The sequence below is a fragment of the Schistocerca gregaria genome, chromosome 9, assembly GCF_023897955.1.
Source record: "Schistocerca gregaria isolate iqSchGreg1 chromosome 9, iqSchGreg1.2, whole genome shotgun sequence".
Classification (NCBI taxonomy): Eukaryota; Metazoa; Arthropoda; class Insecta; order Orthoptera; family Acrididae; genus Schistocerca; species Schistocerca gregaria.
In genome coordinates, this window is record NC_064928.1 from 163,275,010 (window position 1) to 163,293,668 (window position 18,659).

General features: G+C 39.8%; 1 protein-coding gene across 1 annotated transcript in view; it reads right to left on the reverse strand.

Annotated features, from left to right (window-relative positions):
• Positions 1-17,316, reverse strand: part of LOC126291562 (uncharacterized) — a 194,908-nt gene extending 177,592 nt beyond the window's left edge. Inside the window, exon 1 of the mRNA XM_049985078.1 lies at positions 17,188-17,316. Within this exon, the coding sequence (XP_049841035.1) occupies positions 17,188-17,205 (18 nt within the window). The 5' untranslated portion in view covers positions 17,206-17,316. The remainder of the gene's footprint in view (positions 1-17,187) is intronic.
• Between the last annotated feature and the right edge of the window lie 1,343 nt (positions 17,317-18,659).

Genomic DNA, 18,659 nt, shown 5'->3' on the forward strand with positions numbered 1-18,659 from the left:
AGGGATAGACAGAGGGGGCAGCGGGAGAGGGGGGAGGAAATGGCATAGAAAGGGGGAAGCAGGACAGAGATGGGGGGGGGGGGGGGGATGAGGAACTAAAAAGAGAGAGAGAGAGAGAGAGAGAGAGAGAGAGAGAGAGAGAGAGAGAAGAGATGGGCAGAGAGGAAGGAGAATGCAATTAGGATGTATACTTGATTCCCAAACATGTTTATCAATTTCGAAGTTTGCTAGTGAATGTATAGAAGAGCTATACAGGGAAAATCAACTTGAAGGTGACATTACTGAAAAAGAGAAAGCAAACAGATGATGGTGTGATGGAAAATGTGACACTGCAAGAAGGATTTGATAGAGCACTGCAAGACCTAAGTTGAAACAAAGCCCCTGAAGTGGACAACATTCCCTCAGAGTTAATGAGATCCTTGGGAGCACCAACAACTGCAAAAGCTTTCCACCTGGTGTGCAAGATTTATGAGACAGGGGAAATATCATCAGGCTTCAACAAGAAAGTAACAATCGTGATTATCGAGAAGGTGTATGTCCACAGGTGAGAGTATTATGGAAACATTAGTTTAATAAGTCATGGTTGTAAAATACTGATACAAACTAACTACAGAAGAATTGAGCACCTGACAGTAGTTGACCTAGAGGAAAATCAAGTTGGACTCCACAGAAATCTAGTAACTTGCAAAGCAACACTGCCATTACACCTTATCTTTGAAGATAGGGTATAAAAGGCAAACACATATTGATAGTCTTTGTTGACTTAGAACAAGAGTTTGACAGTGTTGAAGTTTCAGGGAAAAAAATAAAGATATCAAAATGTTATTAACAATTTGTACAGAAAGTGGTCCTAGGAGATGAAGGATGTGAAATGGAGGCAACAAATGTGTAGGGAATAAGACAGGATAGTAGCTTGTGCAAGTATTCAAGATTATTCAATCTGCACACTGGGCAAACAGTAACAAAAGCCAAGGAGAAATTATGGAAATGAAAAAATTTTTAGGAAGGAGAAATGAAAACCTTTAAGGTTTTCCGCTGACACTGTAATTCTGTCACAGATAGAAAATATCAGTAGAATGTAAAATCAGAAGAATGCAATTAATTAATTAATTAATTAATCTATGCAGGGATTGAGCTGTACATGGCTTGTGTTCCTTCCATCATGTGTTTTACACCCTCTTTTTAACTTACTTCCACTTCACTACATTAACTTAAATTTCTACTGTCACTGAATTGCTGCTTTGCCTGACCATGAGCGGTGCTAGCAGCGTGTATGAATATATCCCCTCTCGTAGTATCCTTGTTCGACTACTATGACTTCCTGGTCATTGTCTGTCATATACGAGTTGGGGCTGCCAGTCAGTTGGAATGCGTCCAGACCTGCCAGTTAGGGAGTTGCACTGAGGCACTAGTGTAGTCAGGTTTGAGCAGCAATGAGGTCCCCATCAACATGACTTGCCTGACCATTGCCTCCACGCTTCACTTAAGCCAGACCACGGTATTGGTGTATCGTCGGTCGGTCGTCCTACCGGACGATGCATTTTGGTTCACCGGTGCATGCTTAGTTACTGTTGGGTATTGTTCAGGTCTCTGTGCAAGTGTTTGTCAGGTTGTGTGTGTAGTTGGCATTATTTCCACTTTCTGTTTTAGATGTTGTCGGCATTCTGAGAGGAGTCGGTCAGTTGATGCGGACCAATATCTCCATGCAGTGCAGTCGGCTGGGTCTGCTGGTGGTCGCTGCGCAGTGTCGGAACGTGTGTGGAACTGCCCGATCGCTATGAGCTGCATCGCTCATCGACGCAGGACATCAAAGTTGAGTGGTGTGTTAAGTACCCAAGCCACGTCCATTCATGTTGTGTGGTTTGTTTCGGTGGTTTGCTGATGTGGAGGTTTTCCTGTGAGCAACACCGAGTGTTTGCATTGCTGAAATTTAGCTGCCATGCAGTTGAATTGACTATATTGATTGACTACAATTCAAGTACACCAGCAGAATTTTCTGCCTTGTGGCCGTTAGTGTTCTGGTTACCTGCCCTGGCCAGTAACGTAATTTCAGGCAGTGTCCTCTCCTCACCTGTTGTCGTCGTCCAACATGGTGTGTAGTTTTGACAGCTTAATTCATGTACATATTTGATTGTGAATAATTACGTCCATAACATTTTGTGTTTGAGTTCTCATGTTCTGATTGGTGGCAAACAAGTCATTTTGTCGGTCAGTCCATGACTGTCCCTTGGTTGGGTTCAGTCGGATCAAATGTAGTTGGGCTCACCACCTGTCTCAACTAAGTTAACAAGGGCAAACCGACCCCCTGGGGGCTTCTGAGTGCTGTTGTCTTTATTGTCTTTCTTACTGGTGTTTAATTGTTTGTTATAATCTATCACAGCCAATGATTTAAAAAATTCTTGGTTTTACTGTTTTTATGTAAATTAAAGGCCTACAGCCATGTATAAGTAAGTCTGAATTCTGGAAAGTGGATATTTGCTCAAAGGTTATTGTGTTTTTTTTTTCTTTCAGTGCACTTTCAGCCACTTAAAACTTAAGGCTTATGGTTATTGCTAACTTAAAAATTTTGGAAAGTTAATTGTGGGCCTTCAGCCGCTTAAAAACTTATTCTTAAAATTATCAATTAAGGAATATTTATGTTGTTGATTTTTAAGATGTCTTGTTTGGAGGCCTTTAGCTGTGACAGAATTGGAGTTTGAAACTAGTAGTTGTAAAAGTTCGGCTATGTGCCGCTTTGGTTGTAAATGTGTTATTAAATTACAATAAATTACAATTTTGAGTGAAACTGACTGACACCTTATTCGGCCCTTTCCACAATCCTAATCAGCCGTTCTGCCCAGCAGGTAGAGCAGGGGTTTTCAGAGATCACAGGAAAATTATATAAGGTTTGCCACTGTCATACAACAACAATAATAATTCAAAAATATACGCACACAAAATATATAAAAAACGCTTTTAAGAGGACATGACAGGTCGATGGTCATGGCCTTTAAGAAGGAACCATCTTGGCATCTGCCAGTTAGTAGATAGTGTCTTGAGAAGAGGTTATTAGCTGCAAACCAGTAACAGTGAAACAATGGTGCTGAAGTGCAGCCATATTAAATCTGGTCATACTAAGTAAGATATTTACATTAGGAAATGAGACACAAAAACAAGTTTTGCTCTTTTGATTACAAAATAATTGGCAATGGCAGGAGTACAGAGGATTTGAAATGCATGTTGCTGATAGTCTGAAGTTTCATTTTCTGAAAAAAAAGAAAGAAAGAAAAAGAACAGAAAGGAGTAGAGAACTTTTAAACTACTGTAATTTTCTACGAGAGTTTGCAGTGTAGCCTTGTACGGAAGGGAAACATAGATAATAAACAGTATCAGCAAGAAGAGCATAGAGGCTTCTTAAATATCATGTTATGCATAACAAAGAACCCTTATGACAATATTATGGAAAGTTGAGATTGCTACTCACTGTATGGAGGAGATGTTTTGTTACAGGCAATCACAAGAAAAAGAGAGCTCCATGTTATAAGCCAGTCAATAGGTCCTCTCACACAAATGTGACCACCATCTCTGGCTGCTAAGGCCTCCACAGTCAGAGACAGTCATCGTGTGTGTGTGACTGTCTTCTACTCCAGATGAAGGGCTTTTGACCAAAAGCTTAAATGTACAGAACTCTTTTCATTGTGACTTTCTCTGACTCAACATCTCCACATGGAGAGTAGCAATCAATCCTTTCATAATATTGTGACTACTGGCAAAACCGAAAGTTGCAAACCTGCCCATCTTCTTTGACTTATGGCATCATCAAGATGGCAGACACTGCTGTTTCATTCGTGATGATGACCACTCAATGCAACTATGAACAAACATATACAATATGCAAAACATTTAATTCCAGCAATAAAATGACACTAAAGTGTCAAAGGGATGTAGGCACTTATTGGCAGGGACAAACTAAATATACAACTAAAGACAATTTCAAAACAAATATTAATTTGATGATCAAGCATAGAAAATTTTTAACATTCAGCACCCCCAAAACATGAAAAAATGAAAACCACTGGTATTGTACATTTCACATGTCCTATATAGTTCGTATGAATCCACCAATACCATGAACCCACACACAATTCCAATCATGATACTGCAAACTTCACTTGATTTAAGTGACAGCTACAAGCAAGCCCACAGTACCAAAAACAAACAGGATCAAATTACAAATCCATTAACCAAACTTTCACTTAACCTGTCTATTCCAATGTCTGCAGTACAACACATCAAAACTCATTCACGTAACTGATATCAAAAACATAACCTAACCAATTATGGCGAACCAATAACCACAATATCTACCAACCACAATCCAAAACAACAACAAAACATGAAAAAATTACTATATATAAAACACACACACACACACACACACACACACACACACACACACACACACACACACACACACACACACACACCAGTACAAATTCTTCCAATGACAATTTCACACTCCCAGATAACAATGTAAAATTACTCAAATACTTACTGAAAAACTTACATCACAGATCAAAGCAAGCAGACTGGTGGAGTCACAACTATCACTTGCACAAACTAGATGGGTACAATGGATAACTAACGAAGAAGTGCTGAGTTAATATGAGGAGAAAAGAGCTTGCATCACAACTTGATTAAAAGAAAGGCTTGGTTGATAAGACACATCCTGAGGCACCATGGAATAATGGATTTAGTAATGGAGGGAAATGGTTTCTCCACACTAAAGCAATATTCTAAAATTGAACACACAAGTGTTTTCTTAAGCAATTTTCTTTGCGGGCAAATTGCCTTTTCCCTCTATCCAGCAAAAGTACAGTTGTGGTGTACCTGTCTCTTTCACTGAGTGCTGCAGTTGGTGGTTGCACAATGGATTATGTGAAGTGCACACAACAAATGGTGAGCAGAATTCGGGTCAGTCTGTCATGACATCTAGTTTTCTTCTCACTCTCCATATTGAAAATAATTGCAATCACTCACTTCCCATCAATCATCATTCACAGTTACCAACTGCAGTACACAACAGAGGAGCTGCATATACTCTTTAGCCCAGTGTTCTACCAATGACCCAAAGTCTCCCATGTGCTTTATGACTGCCCCTGTCATTGTTCCACTTCATATCCCATAAACTGTTAAACCCAAATATTTGTATTTATGACTGATCCCTACTGCAAATCACTGCTACTTTAGACATAGGATATGATCTTTCTGCATCTTGTTAAGTGCAAAATTTTACATTTCTGAGTAATTAAAATAAGTTGCCAAGCTTTCCATCACTTTGTAATCTTATCAAGATCTTGCTGAACATTTGTGCAGCTTTTCCAGATGATGCTTCTTTATAAATATCTGCATCATGTTCATAAAACGTAAGGTAGCCTGCCAAGTCTTTAATGAAGAACATGAACAATCATTTTCCTTGTTGAACTCCTATAATAAGAACTAATTTTCTACAACTTTTCTGCCAGTCACTGGAATGACTGAAGTATGACCTCTGAGCCCTGATAACAAGCACTGTTTGTTGCAACATGAGCCAAATCTGCAACTGGCTGCACTCTGTTGTTCCAGAAGGTGTTGGGACAGTGTTTTCTACATGCTGAATGAGGCCTCTGAACTCACACATTAAAGTACTATGTGATTTTTTTCCATCCTTTGCTGCTACTCCCCTATGTAGTAGCACTGTTCATGGTACATTTGAACTGCCAATGATTAAAAGAATTTTGTCTCATTGCACATGCTTCCCCTTGACACACAGGCTTCCCAATGGATGAAGTTTGTCACAGAGACTGTTTCAGTGGGAAACAGCACTCCAGACTTGTTTTAAGTGGCATAGTAACATGAAATTTTAGTGGTACCACAGTCTCCACCCATGGACAAAGTCAATGACCATGATAGTGTTCAACCTTGCAACAGTAGCTTGCAGTCAGCATCAAAAGACAGCACAAAGAAAAGACATGTAGAAGATCCTTCCCAGCATCTTGAAAATCCTGTCGATGCACTAAGGACAATTACAAATCAGCCTGATAAAGATGAAATTGTCAGTTTTTTCACAAGCATTATGAAGCAAATGCAGAAATTGCCAGAAGAATATAACATAGAACTGATTAAGGGAATCCAGTCCCTAATTACTTATAACCGAAAGCTTTTCTTGGCCGAACGGCAAAAGAAACAGCAGGTCCATTCAGAACAGTTAGTTGCTGCTGAGGAAATACTAGGTAGGGAAGAAGGGCTGTCACAGTTAGAAACCATCCACTTATAATATGACGCCACAATGAATTAAGATAAATTGTAATGGTGTGGTCTTCCTGCAAATGTATTTTTTTATCTTTAATAATAATATTAAAAAATAATTAAACAGTGTTATGCTTCAACTTCATGTATTCTGCAAGTCCTATTAGATGGCATCACAAACATTTGGAACAAATTTGGCAATTGTAGACTTAGGAACACAATACAGGTATTGTAGTGAATACTATGAATCTCCACTTGCCAGGAAATGCAATGTAATTTGTAGCTTTAGCTCTGGGGACAGTGCTTCATGCATTACAGTATCTTTTTTCCTTATTGCATTGCTCACTGTTTTTAAAAGAAAAGTGAACTGGTCTGGTGTCATTCAGAGGTGGTTAAAATAACTTATTGGGTCTTCCACTACAATTTCTTTTAGCAATGTCACAGAGCAACCAAGCTGACGTCTTTTCTGTGGTGTCACCACCAGACACCACACTTGCTAGGTGGTAGCCTTTAAATCGGCCGCGGTCCGGTAGTATACATCGGACCCGTGAGTCACCACTATCACTGATTGCAGACCGAGCGCCACCACACGGCAGGTCTAGAGAGACTGCCTAGCAGTCGCCCCAGTTGTACAGCCGACTTTGCTAGCGATGGTTCACTGACTTCTATGCCCTCATTTGCTGAGATGATAGTTAGCATAGCCTTCAGCTACGTTATTTGCTACGACCTAGCAAGGCGCCAGTATCCGTACTATTGATATTGTGAATCATGTACCATAAAGAGCGACGTTCGTCATTAATGGATTAAAGTTAAGTATTCCACCAGCTACATCCGTTTTTCTCAATTCTAATTCCCTTGTCATGTTCCAGACCTCACGCCAGCCTGCGTGAGCTAAAATAAGTGCATTTCGGCCTCCTTTAGCAATACAGGGTTGGCTCTCCTGTCAACCACAACATTTTCTTAATGCACTCATAAGCCCAAACACGTTTCTTGATTTCTTTTATCTTTCTACTTATGCAGCGATTTCACGCAAAGAAGCATTAACTCCACCACAACTCGTGCAGCTGCCAAAACTTTCATTTTAGACAAGAATATATGGCACTCACAAACGACAAAACTGAAGTGTACACAGACGGCAGTGTATCTACAGACATATACAAAACCATTTGCATGCAACTCGTTTCACATAACGAGTGGTGCAAGTCAGTGTTGTCATGTAAACTAGGCTTAAATGATCTACCAGACACGGTGAGCAGCAATTTGCAGTCGTTAGTGGATGATACTGGTGAATGAAAAGGTGTTGTTGTGAAGCGACTGTATGAGGATGGGAGATGACTTAGACAAAATTTCTATCTGGTTTCATGAATGGCAGTTTGCTCTAAATACAGAAAAATGTAAATTTATGCAGATGAATACAGCACTAGTTGTGTGTTGCTCAGCACAGTCACGTCAATGAAAAATGTAAATGTAATGTTGCAAAGGGACATGAAATGGAACGAGCATGTACAGACAGTAGAAGGGAATGCAAATAGTTGATATCAGTTTATTGGCAAAATTTCAGGAAAGTGTAGCTTATCTATACAGGAGACCTCATACAGAACACTAGTGCGACCCATTCTTGAGTGCGGCTAGAGTGTTTTGGATCACCACCAAGTCGAATTACAGGAAGACACTGTAACAAATCAGAGGCATGCAGCTAAATTTGTTAATGGTAGGTTCAATAAACACGCAAGTACTACAGAGATTCTACATGGTCTCAAACGGGAATCTCTCTCAAGAAGATGATGCTCTTTCCACAAATCAGTGTTGAGAAAATTCCGAGAACCAGCATTTGAAGTTGAATGCAGAATCATTCTGCTGCTGTCAATGTACAATGCACATAAAGACCGATAAGATAAGAGAAATTAGGACTCGTGCAGAGGCATGTTGTTCTTGTTGTCATCTTCAGCCCTGAGACTGGTTTGATGCAGCTCTCCATGCTACTCTATCCTGTGCAAGCTTCTTCATATCCCAGTACCTACTGCAGCCTGCAGCCTTCTGAATCTGCTTAGTATATTCACCTCTTGGTCTCCCTCGACAATTTTCACCCTCCACGCTGCCCTCCAGTACCAAATTGGTGATCCCTTGATGCCACAGAACATGTCCTACCAACCGATCCCTTCTTCTACTCAAGTTGTGCCACAAACACCTCTTCTCCCCAATTCTATTCAATACCTCCTCATTAGTTATGTGATCCACCCATCTAATCTTCAGCACTCTTCTGTAGCAGCACATTTCGAAAGCTTCTATTCTCTTCTTGTCCAAACTATTTATCGTCCATGTTTCACTTCTATACATGGCTACCCTCCATACAAATACTTTCAGAAATGACTTCTTGACACTTAAATCTATACTCAATGTTAACAAATTTCTATTCTTCAGAAATGCTTTACTTTCCATTGCCAGTCTACATTTTATATCCTCTCTACTTCGACCATCATCAGTTATTTTGCTCCCCAAATAGCAAAACTCCTTTACTACTTTAAGTGTCTCATTTCCTAATCTAATTCCCTCAGCATCACCCGATTCAATTCGACTACATTCCATTATCCTCATTTTGCTTTTGTTGATGTTCATCTTATATCCTCCTTTCAAGACACTGTCCATTCCGTTCAACTGCCCTCCCAAGTCCTTTGCTGTCTCTGACAGAATTACAATGTCATCAGCTAACTTCAAAGTTTTTATTTCTTCTCCATGGATTTTAATACCTACTCCGAACTTTTCTTTTGTTTCCTTTACTGATTGCTCAATATACAGAGTGAATAGCATTGGGGAGGGGCTACAACCCGGTATCACTCCCTTCCCAACCAATGTTTCCCTTTCATGTCCCTCTACTCTTATAACTGCCATCTGTTTTCTGTACAAATTGTAAATAGCCTTTCGCTCCCTGTATTTTACCCCTCTGCCACCTTCAGAATTTGAAAGAGTGTATTCCAGTCAACATTGTCAATGTGGAGGCTGGCCGTGTGGCATCGCCCGCTCTGCCTGTGAGTGGCTGCTCCTTCAGCAAGGTCCGAGCAGGCACACGGGGGGAGGGGTTTATTAGTTATTGGGAGATCCAACATTAGGCGGGTAATGAAGCCCCTTAGGGAAATAGTGGAAAGGTCGGGGAAGAAGGCCAGTGTTCACTCTGTCTGCTTGCCGGGGGGTCTCATCCGAGATGTGGAGGAGGCCCTACCGGCGGCGATAGAGAGCACTGGGTGCACCCGACTGCAAATTTTTGCTCATATTGGCACCAATGACTCTGGGTTCAGAGGTCATCCTCAGTTCGTACAGGCGATTGGCGGAGTTGGTGAAGGTAGAAAGCCTCGCTCGCAGGGTGGAATCAAGAGCTAACTATTTGTAGTATCGTTCCCAGAACCGATCACGGTCCTCTGGTTTGGAGCTGAGTGGAAGGCTTAAACCAGAGGCTCAGACAATTCTGCGGAGAGCTGGGGTGCAAATTTCTCGACCTCCGCTATCGGGTGGAGAAATGTAGGGTCCCCCTGAATAGGTCAGGCGTGCACTACAGGCCGGAAGCGGCTACGAGGGTAGCCGAGTACATGTGGAGTGCACATGGGGTTTTTTTAGGTTAGAGAATTACCTCCCTAGGCCCGACAAGACGCCTCCTGAGACGCGGCAAGGCAGGAGTAGGCAAAATGTAACAGGGTATAACAATATTAATGTGCTAATAGTAAACTGCAGGAGCGTCTATAGAAAGGTCCCAGAACTGCTCTCATTAATAAACGGTCACAACGCCCATATAGTACTAGGGACAGAAAGTTGGCTGAAACCACATGTAAACAGTAATGAAATCCTAAACTCAGATTGGAATGTATACCGCAGAGACAGGCTGGACAGTGAAGAGGGAGGCGTGTTTATAGCGATAAGAAGTGCAATAGTATCGAAGGAAATTGACGGAGATTCGAATTGTGAAATGATTTGGGTGAAGGTCACGGTTAAAGCAGGCTCAGACATGATAATTGGATGTCTCTATAGGCCCCCGGGCTCAGCAGCTGTTGTGGCTCAGCACCTGAAGAATAATTTGGAAAATATTGCGAGTAGATTTCCCCACCATGTTATAGTTCTGGGTGGAGATTTTAATTTGCCGGATATAGACTGGGAGACTCAAATGTTCATAACGGGTGGCAGGGACAAAGAATCCAGTGAAATATTTTTAAGTGCTTTATCTGAAAACTACCTTGAGCAGTGAAACAGAGAACCGACTCGTGGCGATAACATATTAGACCTTCTGGTGACAAACAGAGCCGAACTATTTGAATCAGTTAATGCAGAACAGGGAATCAGCGATCATAAAGCGGTTACTGCATCGATGATTTCAGCCGTAAATAGAAATATTAAAAAAGGTAGGAAGATTTTTCTGTTTAGCAAAAGTGACAAAAAGCAGATTACAGAGTACCTGACGGCTCAACACAAAAGTTTTGTCTCAAGTACAGATAGTGTTGAGGATCAGTGGACAAAGTTCAAAACCATCGTACAATATGCATTAGATGAGTATGTGCCAAGCAAGATCGTAAGAGATGGGAAAGAGCCACCGTGTTACAACAACCGAGTTAGAAAACTGCTGCGGAAGCAAAGGGAACTTCACAGCAAACATAAACATAGCCTTGCAGACAAACAAAAATTACGCAAAGTTAAATGTAGTGGGAGGAGGGCTATGCGAGAGGCTTTCAATGAATTCGAAAGTAAAGTTCTATGTACTGACTTGGCAGAAAATCCTAAGAAACTTTGGTCCTATGTCAAAGCGGTAGGTGGATCAAAACAAAATGTCCAGACACTCTGTGACCAAAATGGTACTGAAACAAAGGATGACAGACTAAAAGCCAAAATACTAAATGTCTTCTTCCAAAGCTGTTTCACAGAGGAAGACTGCACTGCGCTTCCTTCTCTAGATTGTCGCACAGTTGACAAAATGGTAGATATCGAAATAGACGACAGAGGGATAGAGAAACAATTAAAATCGCTCAAAAGAGGAAAGGCCGCTGATCCTGATGGGATACCAGTTCGATTTTACACAGAGTACGCAAAGGAACTTGCCCCCCTTCTTGCAGCGGTGTACCGTAGGTCTCTAGAAGAGCGAAGCGTTCCAAAGGATTGGAAAAGGGCACAGGTCATCCCCGTTTTCAAGAAGGAACGTCGAACAGATGTGCAGAACTATAGACCTACATCTCTACGTCGATCAGTTGTAGAATTTTGGAACATCTATTATGTTCGAGTATAATGTCTTTTCTGGAGACTAGAAATCTACTCTGTAGGAATCAGCATGGGTTTCGAAAAAGATGGTCGTGTGAAACCCAGCTTGCGCTATTCGTCCACGAGACTCAGAGGGCCTTAGACACGGGTTCACAGGTAGATGCCATGTTTCTTGACTTCCGCAAGGGGTTTCACACAGTTCCCCACAGTCGTTTAATGAACAAAGTAAGAGCATACGGACTATCAGATCAATTGTGTGATTGGATTGAGGAGTTCCTAGATAACAGAACACAGCATGTCATTCTCAATGGAGAGAAGTCTTCCGAAGTAAGAGTGATTTCAGGTGTGTCGCAGGGGAGTGTCATAGGACCGTTGCTATTCACAATATACATAAATGACCTGGTGGATGACATCAGAAGTTCACTAAGGCTTTTTGCAGATGATGCTGTGGTGTATCGAGAGGTTGCAACAATGGAAAATTGTACTGAAATGCAGGAGGATCTGCAGCGAATTGACGCATGGTGCACGGAATGGCAATTGAATCTGAATGTAGACAAGTGTAATGTGATGCGAATACATAGAAAGATAGGTTCCTTATCATTTAGCTACAAAATAGCAGGTCAGCAACTGGAAGCAGTTAATTCCATAAATTATCTGGGAGTACGCATTAGGAGTGACTTAAAATGGAATGATTATATAAAGTTGATCGTCGGTAAAGCAAATGCCAGACTGAGATTCATTGGAAGAATCCCAAGGAAATGCAATCTGACAACAAAGGAAGTAGGTTACAGTACGCTTGTTTGCCCACTGCTTGAATACTGCTCAGCAGTGTGGGATCCGCACCAGATAGGGTTGATAGAAGAGATAGAGAAGATCCAACGGAGAGCAGTGCACTTCGTTACAGGATCATTTAGTAATCGCGAAAGTGTTACGGAGATAATAGATAAACTCCAGTGGAAGACTCTGCAGGAGAGACGCTCAGTAGCTCGGTATGGGCTTTTGTTAAAGTTTCGAGAACATACCTTCACTGAAGAGTCAAGCAGTATATTGCTCCCTCCTACGTATATCTCGTGAAGACACCATGAGGATAAAATCAGAGAGATTAGAGCCCACACAGAAGCATACTGACAATCCTTCTTTCCACGTACAATACGAGACTGGAATAGAAGGGAGAACCGATAGAGGTACTCAGGGTACCCTCCGCCACACACCGTCAGGTGGCTTGCGGAGTATGCATGTAGATGTAGAAGCTGTAGACAGGCATGTAGACATTATTTCCTTCACTCTGTTTTTGAGTGGAACAGGAAAGGAAATGACCAGTAGTGGTACAAGGTACCATCTGTGATGCACATTGGTTACTGTCTCCCGTGTGTAGGGGCCAAACCTGTCAGTGACTCCCCACACAGTCTAGGCAACATGTAGTGATGGGTAATGTATCTCCTGGAAATGAGACCACACTTAAGGGAGAAGATAGTACTTCAGGCACTTATGGTATCTTCTTGGTAGTTAGTCCAGCAAACCCACTCACAGCAATTTCCAATCACTTAGCAATCAGGACAACTTCAGCTGCCTATGAACAGCAATTAACTTGACCTGTTGCTGAGAGCAACATTCACAAAAAGACTGATTTGTGTACTCCAGTATTTACTCATTCTCATACATACTATTTTGTTGAATGAAGATAACAGTGAGAGCCTGAGTTGTATCCTACCCTCAGGTCTTGAAGAGGTTGAGAGGTAATATGATCGTAAGTTGACACAGCCAATAAATGTGGTATTCCTGACTGCATAATAAAGTAATGTATTACAAACATTTCACTGCCTCTTGCAGATATAATCAATTTATCTTCTCTGACTAGAACATTTCGAAACTGTTTAAAAAATTGCTAAAGTGGCCCCTATTCATAAGGAAGGGGACTGGTCAAGTATAGAAAACTTGAGCCCAGCTGCCTTATTATCAGGCTTTAGTGGAATCATAGAAAAACTAATGTGTAACAGTTTAATGAAATTTTTTGAGGAAATCAAAATTCTCGCTGATACTCAGCACAGATTCAGGAAAAATAATTCAACAACTACTGCCACCTATTATCTTATACACAATACCCTCCAAATAATGGACAAAAACTGTGATACTGGCATTTTTTTTTTAGACTTACATAAAGTTTTTGACATACTGGATCACAACATACTGTTAGACTCAAAATATATGACATCAGAGGAGCTGCACTATACTTGAGGAACAGGATACAGAAAATACAAATAAAACATGAACTAAAGAAAAGATACATTTCTCAGATGCAGAAATTAAAAAAAATCAATACAAACAGGGAGTCCCTTACAGATATATTCTTGGGTGAATCCTTTTTCTCCTGCATATAAACAAGCTGTAAATGAAACAACAGCATAGCTAAATAAATGGTTTGAGGGGAATATACAACTGACAAACACCAAAAAAACAACATTCCTAAATTTCTCTTTAAAACATGATGCATGCAACACATGTGTGACAACAAATTCTAACAAAATTTTATTTTCTCTGGAAGCAAAGTTTTTAAGCATATGGCTTCAAAATAGCTTCAACTGCAATGCACATATAAACAAAATAAATGCAACACTAATCAAAATATATTATAGTCTACAATTATTCTCAGTGAAAGTAAGTTTTAGGACTGTCCTAACTGCCTTCTTTGCTCAATTCCATGGCTTCCTGCTGTACAGGATTATATTCTGGGATAATACACTGCCTACTTCACTCATTTTCCAAACCCAGAAAAGAACAGTAAGAGCAATGCAATGTGCCTGACAAACAGATTCTGCATAGAAATCCTTGAAAAGTCATCAATCCTTCCACTTCCCTGCAAGTGCATACTACAAATCTGTAAGTAAAAAAGAATTTAGAATACAAATGAAAATTTTAATATGCATGAGCATGATACAAGGAGGAAAAAAAAAGAAAAGAAAAAAAGAAAAAAAGGAAGCTTCATGTCCAGTCATCAGTGCACAAGACTTCCACACTAAACACTGGTATACAAATTTACAATAAGCTTCCACATAAGTTAAAAATCATATCATTCACATCCTTTTGTCAAACCCTAAGGGCATTTTTATTGGATCACTGCTTCTATTGAGCAGCATAATTTTTGAAACATTTGTCATAAAAGAGACTTGAAACAAGATAGTGCATCTGCTGCACGTAGTGCAAGATCTTTTGTGGATGAAGCTAAAATTTACATATCTTCTGAAATGACACAGTATTTTTACTGTGTTGTGTTACTTTTTGTCTTGAGTTTGTTCTGCAGCCCACAATCTGTAAAGATTTTTTGGATGGATCAATGAAGCAGTAAACAAACGAAAACAACTAATCTACTCCACTAAAGGATATTTACATAATCCTTTAGCTGATTTTTCTTTATAAAAACTCACTATCAGCATCCCTGTTTACTTTAGCAAAAAGCGTGTTTTGGAGATTCTGCCTTAAGCAATACAATTTCTTGTTTTCTCTCTCCAATATCTTAATCAGTGAATAAGTGCATGTTCCCAACATAGTTCATAGAGTTTTGACATCATGAAACTCCAAGCATCAACAAACATTACAGATAACAAAACATATTCAAATTACAGCTATACAGCAGGTGACAGCAATATGAACAACTGTATGTACTGCCGAATAAAATAAATGAAATGGTGGTGTAACACAACCTAAACATGTATCAATGAAGACAAAATAAACAAGACATGATGCTTTAATAGGCATATGATCAGTCTTCCTAACATACTCAAAGTTTACAGAACTACGGTAAAACAAGGTATGTTATTTTAGTTAGCTTTTAAAGCTCCACTTCTGTATTTTGTAGGCTACTCATACCACTGTACAGACTGGTGTAGTGCTGATATGTTGTTAAATGATTCACCTTCCCACCACCCTCCTAGCAAATTATGTTAAATTTTGGATGCATTACATTTTATGTAGCATCATATACAACACTAGGAAGAGTGAAAGTGAGGAAAATTACTGACTGATTAAGTGCATGCTATACATACACAGAGGTTCACTTAAGACAAGATGTGATATGCTGGGGTAATTCTCCAACTACCCTTTGCAATTCTAGAATGCAGAAAAGAGCCACAAGGATAATTAATTGAAACAAACTAAGAGACTCCTGCGAAAACCACTTTCAGAACTTTAGATTCTAACACTGCATTGCTTAATACGTCCCAAAGACTGTAAAGACTTGAATTACATGCAAATCTACAGTTATTTCAAAAGGGGGCATACCACACTGGCCTGCAGCTCTTCAGTAAGCTCTCCACAAGTGCGGTATAATGTCTATTGAAGACAATTTTCAATTTCGTAAAGGCGTGAAGTCTTATTTGCTGTGTCACCATTTTTATTCTATAAAAGCATACCTATTACAGTAAATGTGCTGGTTATGATTATTTGCAGCACAGGAACTAATCAGCGAGACAAATATTATATAAAGCTGTTGGAGTGTACTACAAACCGTAACATATTGAGCGTAAATTTTGGCATATTTTGACAAAAGTCTGTAGCACACTACGTAACATGAGATCGCATGGGCCAACGAAATAAATGAGATATTCGACATCTGTCGTCACGATAAAACTAACCATTTCCAGAGTGACTGTTCGGAGGACCAATTCAGGATATTTCTTTCGACATGCCACTTATTTTTCACAAATGTTACGGCAAAACTAGTTACAGTTACACACCCGCCTCATAGTAAGTCTGCCTCACAACAAACCATAAAGTTATTATAGTGTTGTGCTTACACATGTCAACTAATTTAATTAAGCGTCTCCCCCCACTATGAACGCACCTATAGGCTACTCGATGTCGGCCCTGATGCAGCGCGCCTTTTGAATCAGTGGCGATGAAGTTCGTAGACACGCCCTTGCCTTCCGCTAACTGCGTCAACACTATACATAATACAGAAAGTAGTAAGTAGTATGTGTAGACACGCTCATGAGTGGCTATCTTCCGGTAAGTGCGTCAATCAGAATACAGAAACTAGTAAATAAAGGAGCGCTGTGGTCCCTTGGTTAGCGTGAGCAGCTGCGGAACTCGTTCAGGTCTTCCCTCAAGTAAAAAGTTTAATTTTGCTTGCACGGTAGCTCAGCGTGTTCGGTCAGAGAGTTAGCTGCCGTCTGTAATAAAAAAACTGAATTAATCGATCAACAACGAACTTAAACGGATGTCTTACGACGTCCGCCCCGAACAGATGCAACGAACAAAATGAGATTGGAAAAAAAAAAAAAAGATGGTAGAGCACTTGCCTTCGAAAGGCAAAGGTCCTGAATTCGAGTCTCGGTCCATTACACATTTTTAATCTACCAGAAAATTTCAGAATTTATTATATTACGGAGGTGATAAATACACCAAAAGCATTGTATCGCAGCTGTACTTATAGCAAGAATATAGTTGAAAATGGAAGATAACTAAGTTTCGTTCTCCTCATTAAGCAATGCTCACAAAAAAGTTCATTTTAAAACTAAACGATACGGTCAAGAAAGAAGACGTACATCATCATGGCTATAAAAAGAAGCCGGAAGAATTTGGTTCACGCGGGGAAGTAAAATCATCGCGCAAGAGCTTGGTGAGAAAATATTCAGATTCCAAAAGTCACTCGGGGATCAATTTTAACATTTTTTTAACATCCGTCTATCTTACCGAGGTCAGCCATGCCATTGTATATTGATAATAGACATTCACAGCAGCTTCTAATCGCTTGTCAGTATTCAGGGTGACCAGCTGCTTATGAATTGCAACTATATCATCCTCTGCCGGAAAACAATAAACACAGTGAGTCTGCAGTACGACAGGTGCAATACTTTACAGAACAGTATTAAAAAATAAGTGCCTGGTGCAATAACATACAGAATAGTAAATAAATAATTTTACGCTAAGCTTGCTAATTCTCTTTGAGTTTATGATTCCGATACTATACAGGCATTATTAACTAACAGCCTTTTGAAACTAAAGCGATTTAGTGGCAAAAACGAGATATCTGTTGCGATAACAGTAAACTTGTTACAAGTCAAAGGAAAGTTTAAACTCCTGTTACAGGAGAGAACTAGTGTGACACGACACGTTACGTAATTACAGTAAATGTAAATCACAAACACCGAATTATTATGAAATATGTCATGCAAAACACTAGTAATTTACGAAAATATTTGCAAGCGTCCGAAAGTTCCGAAAAATAGTCCCTTTTTCACATAAAAATATAAGAAAAGTCCAGACATGTAAGAACGTTTATCCCTTCAACAACCACGAAGTGTGAGCAGTAGTAAACTAAAACAATAAATCATTCACGTCAATGTTACTCATTCACCGCAAGAAGACTGGAAATACTAAACATAGAGATCGCACTGACATAAGCTCATTCCTTGCAGTGAGTGAACACAGTTAAAATGGATTAACAAGGAAATATGAATACGGTGTGTGCATTATTTATTGATGAGAACCATTTTATACGGTTTAGCTCTTGTTTAAACCCAGCCCTTTCTTACTGTTTGTTATTTTGCCACCTCCGCTCATTTTGAACGCTGTGACAAATTGAGCAGTCTATTGTTTCAGTGGCATCAATACCAACACACTATGTTATCGAAGTGATGCGCATCATGAGAAATTTCCTCAGGAACACTTACAAAACAATGCAAATAAATACAAAACAATGACTTTTTATGCAATATACGTTGCTTCATTAAGCTTCTGTCTATCGTTTGAACTGCCGAAATCAACAGCATGTGCACGATGGATACGTAACATTCCAAACATTTGTTTCGCTACTGCCATATCTATGTATCCTGTCTAAATCGTAAACAAGTAAAATCACAGCCTTAGTCCTGAACCCAAATGAAATAAATAAAAGTACTGTTGGTGTGCGCTGTGAGACGGATTGCGATTCAGTTTTTGCGTAAAATTTGGAAACTATATGTGGAAAGATATAACTTAACTAATCAAAACATTCACGATGGAAGTGGTTAGTTGTACCTTAGCGATAGATGTACATTTTCACTTGACGGCAGTGCTTCCCCTGACATTTATTTTAAGTGGGAAGTGTTGTATGCTAAATCAGTTGCATGTAAAATTCAACGTAGTTTGGTACTAGATAAAAATTAGTGAACAGTGTCTCAGTA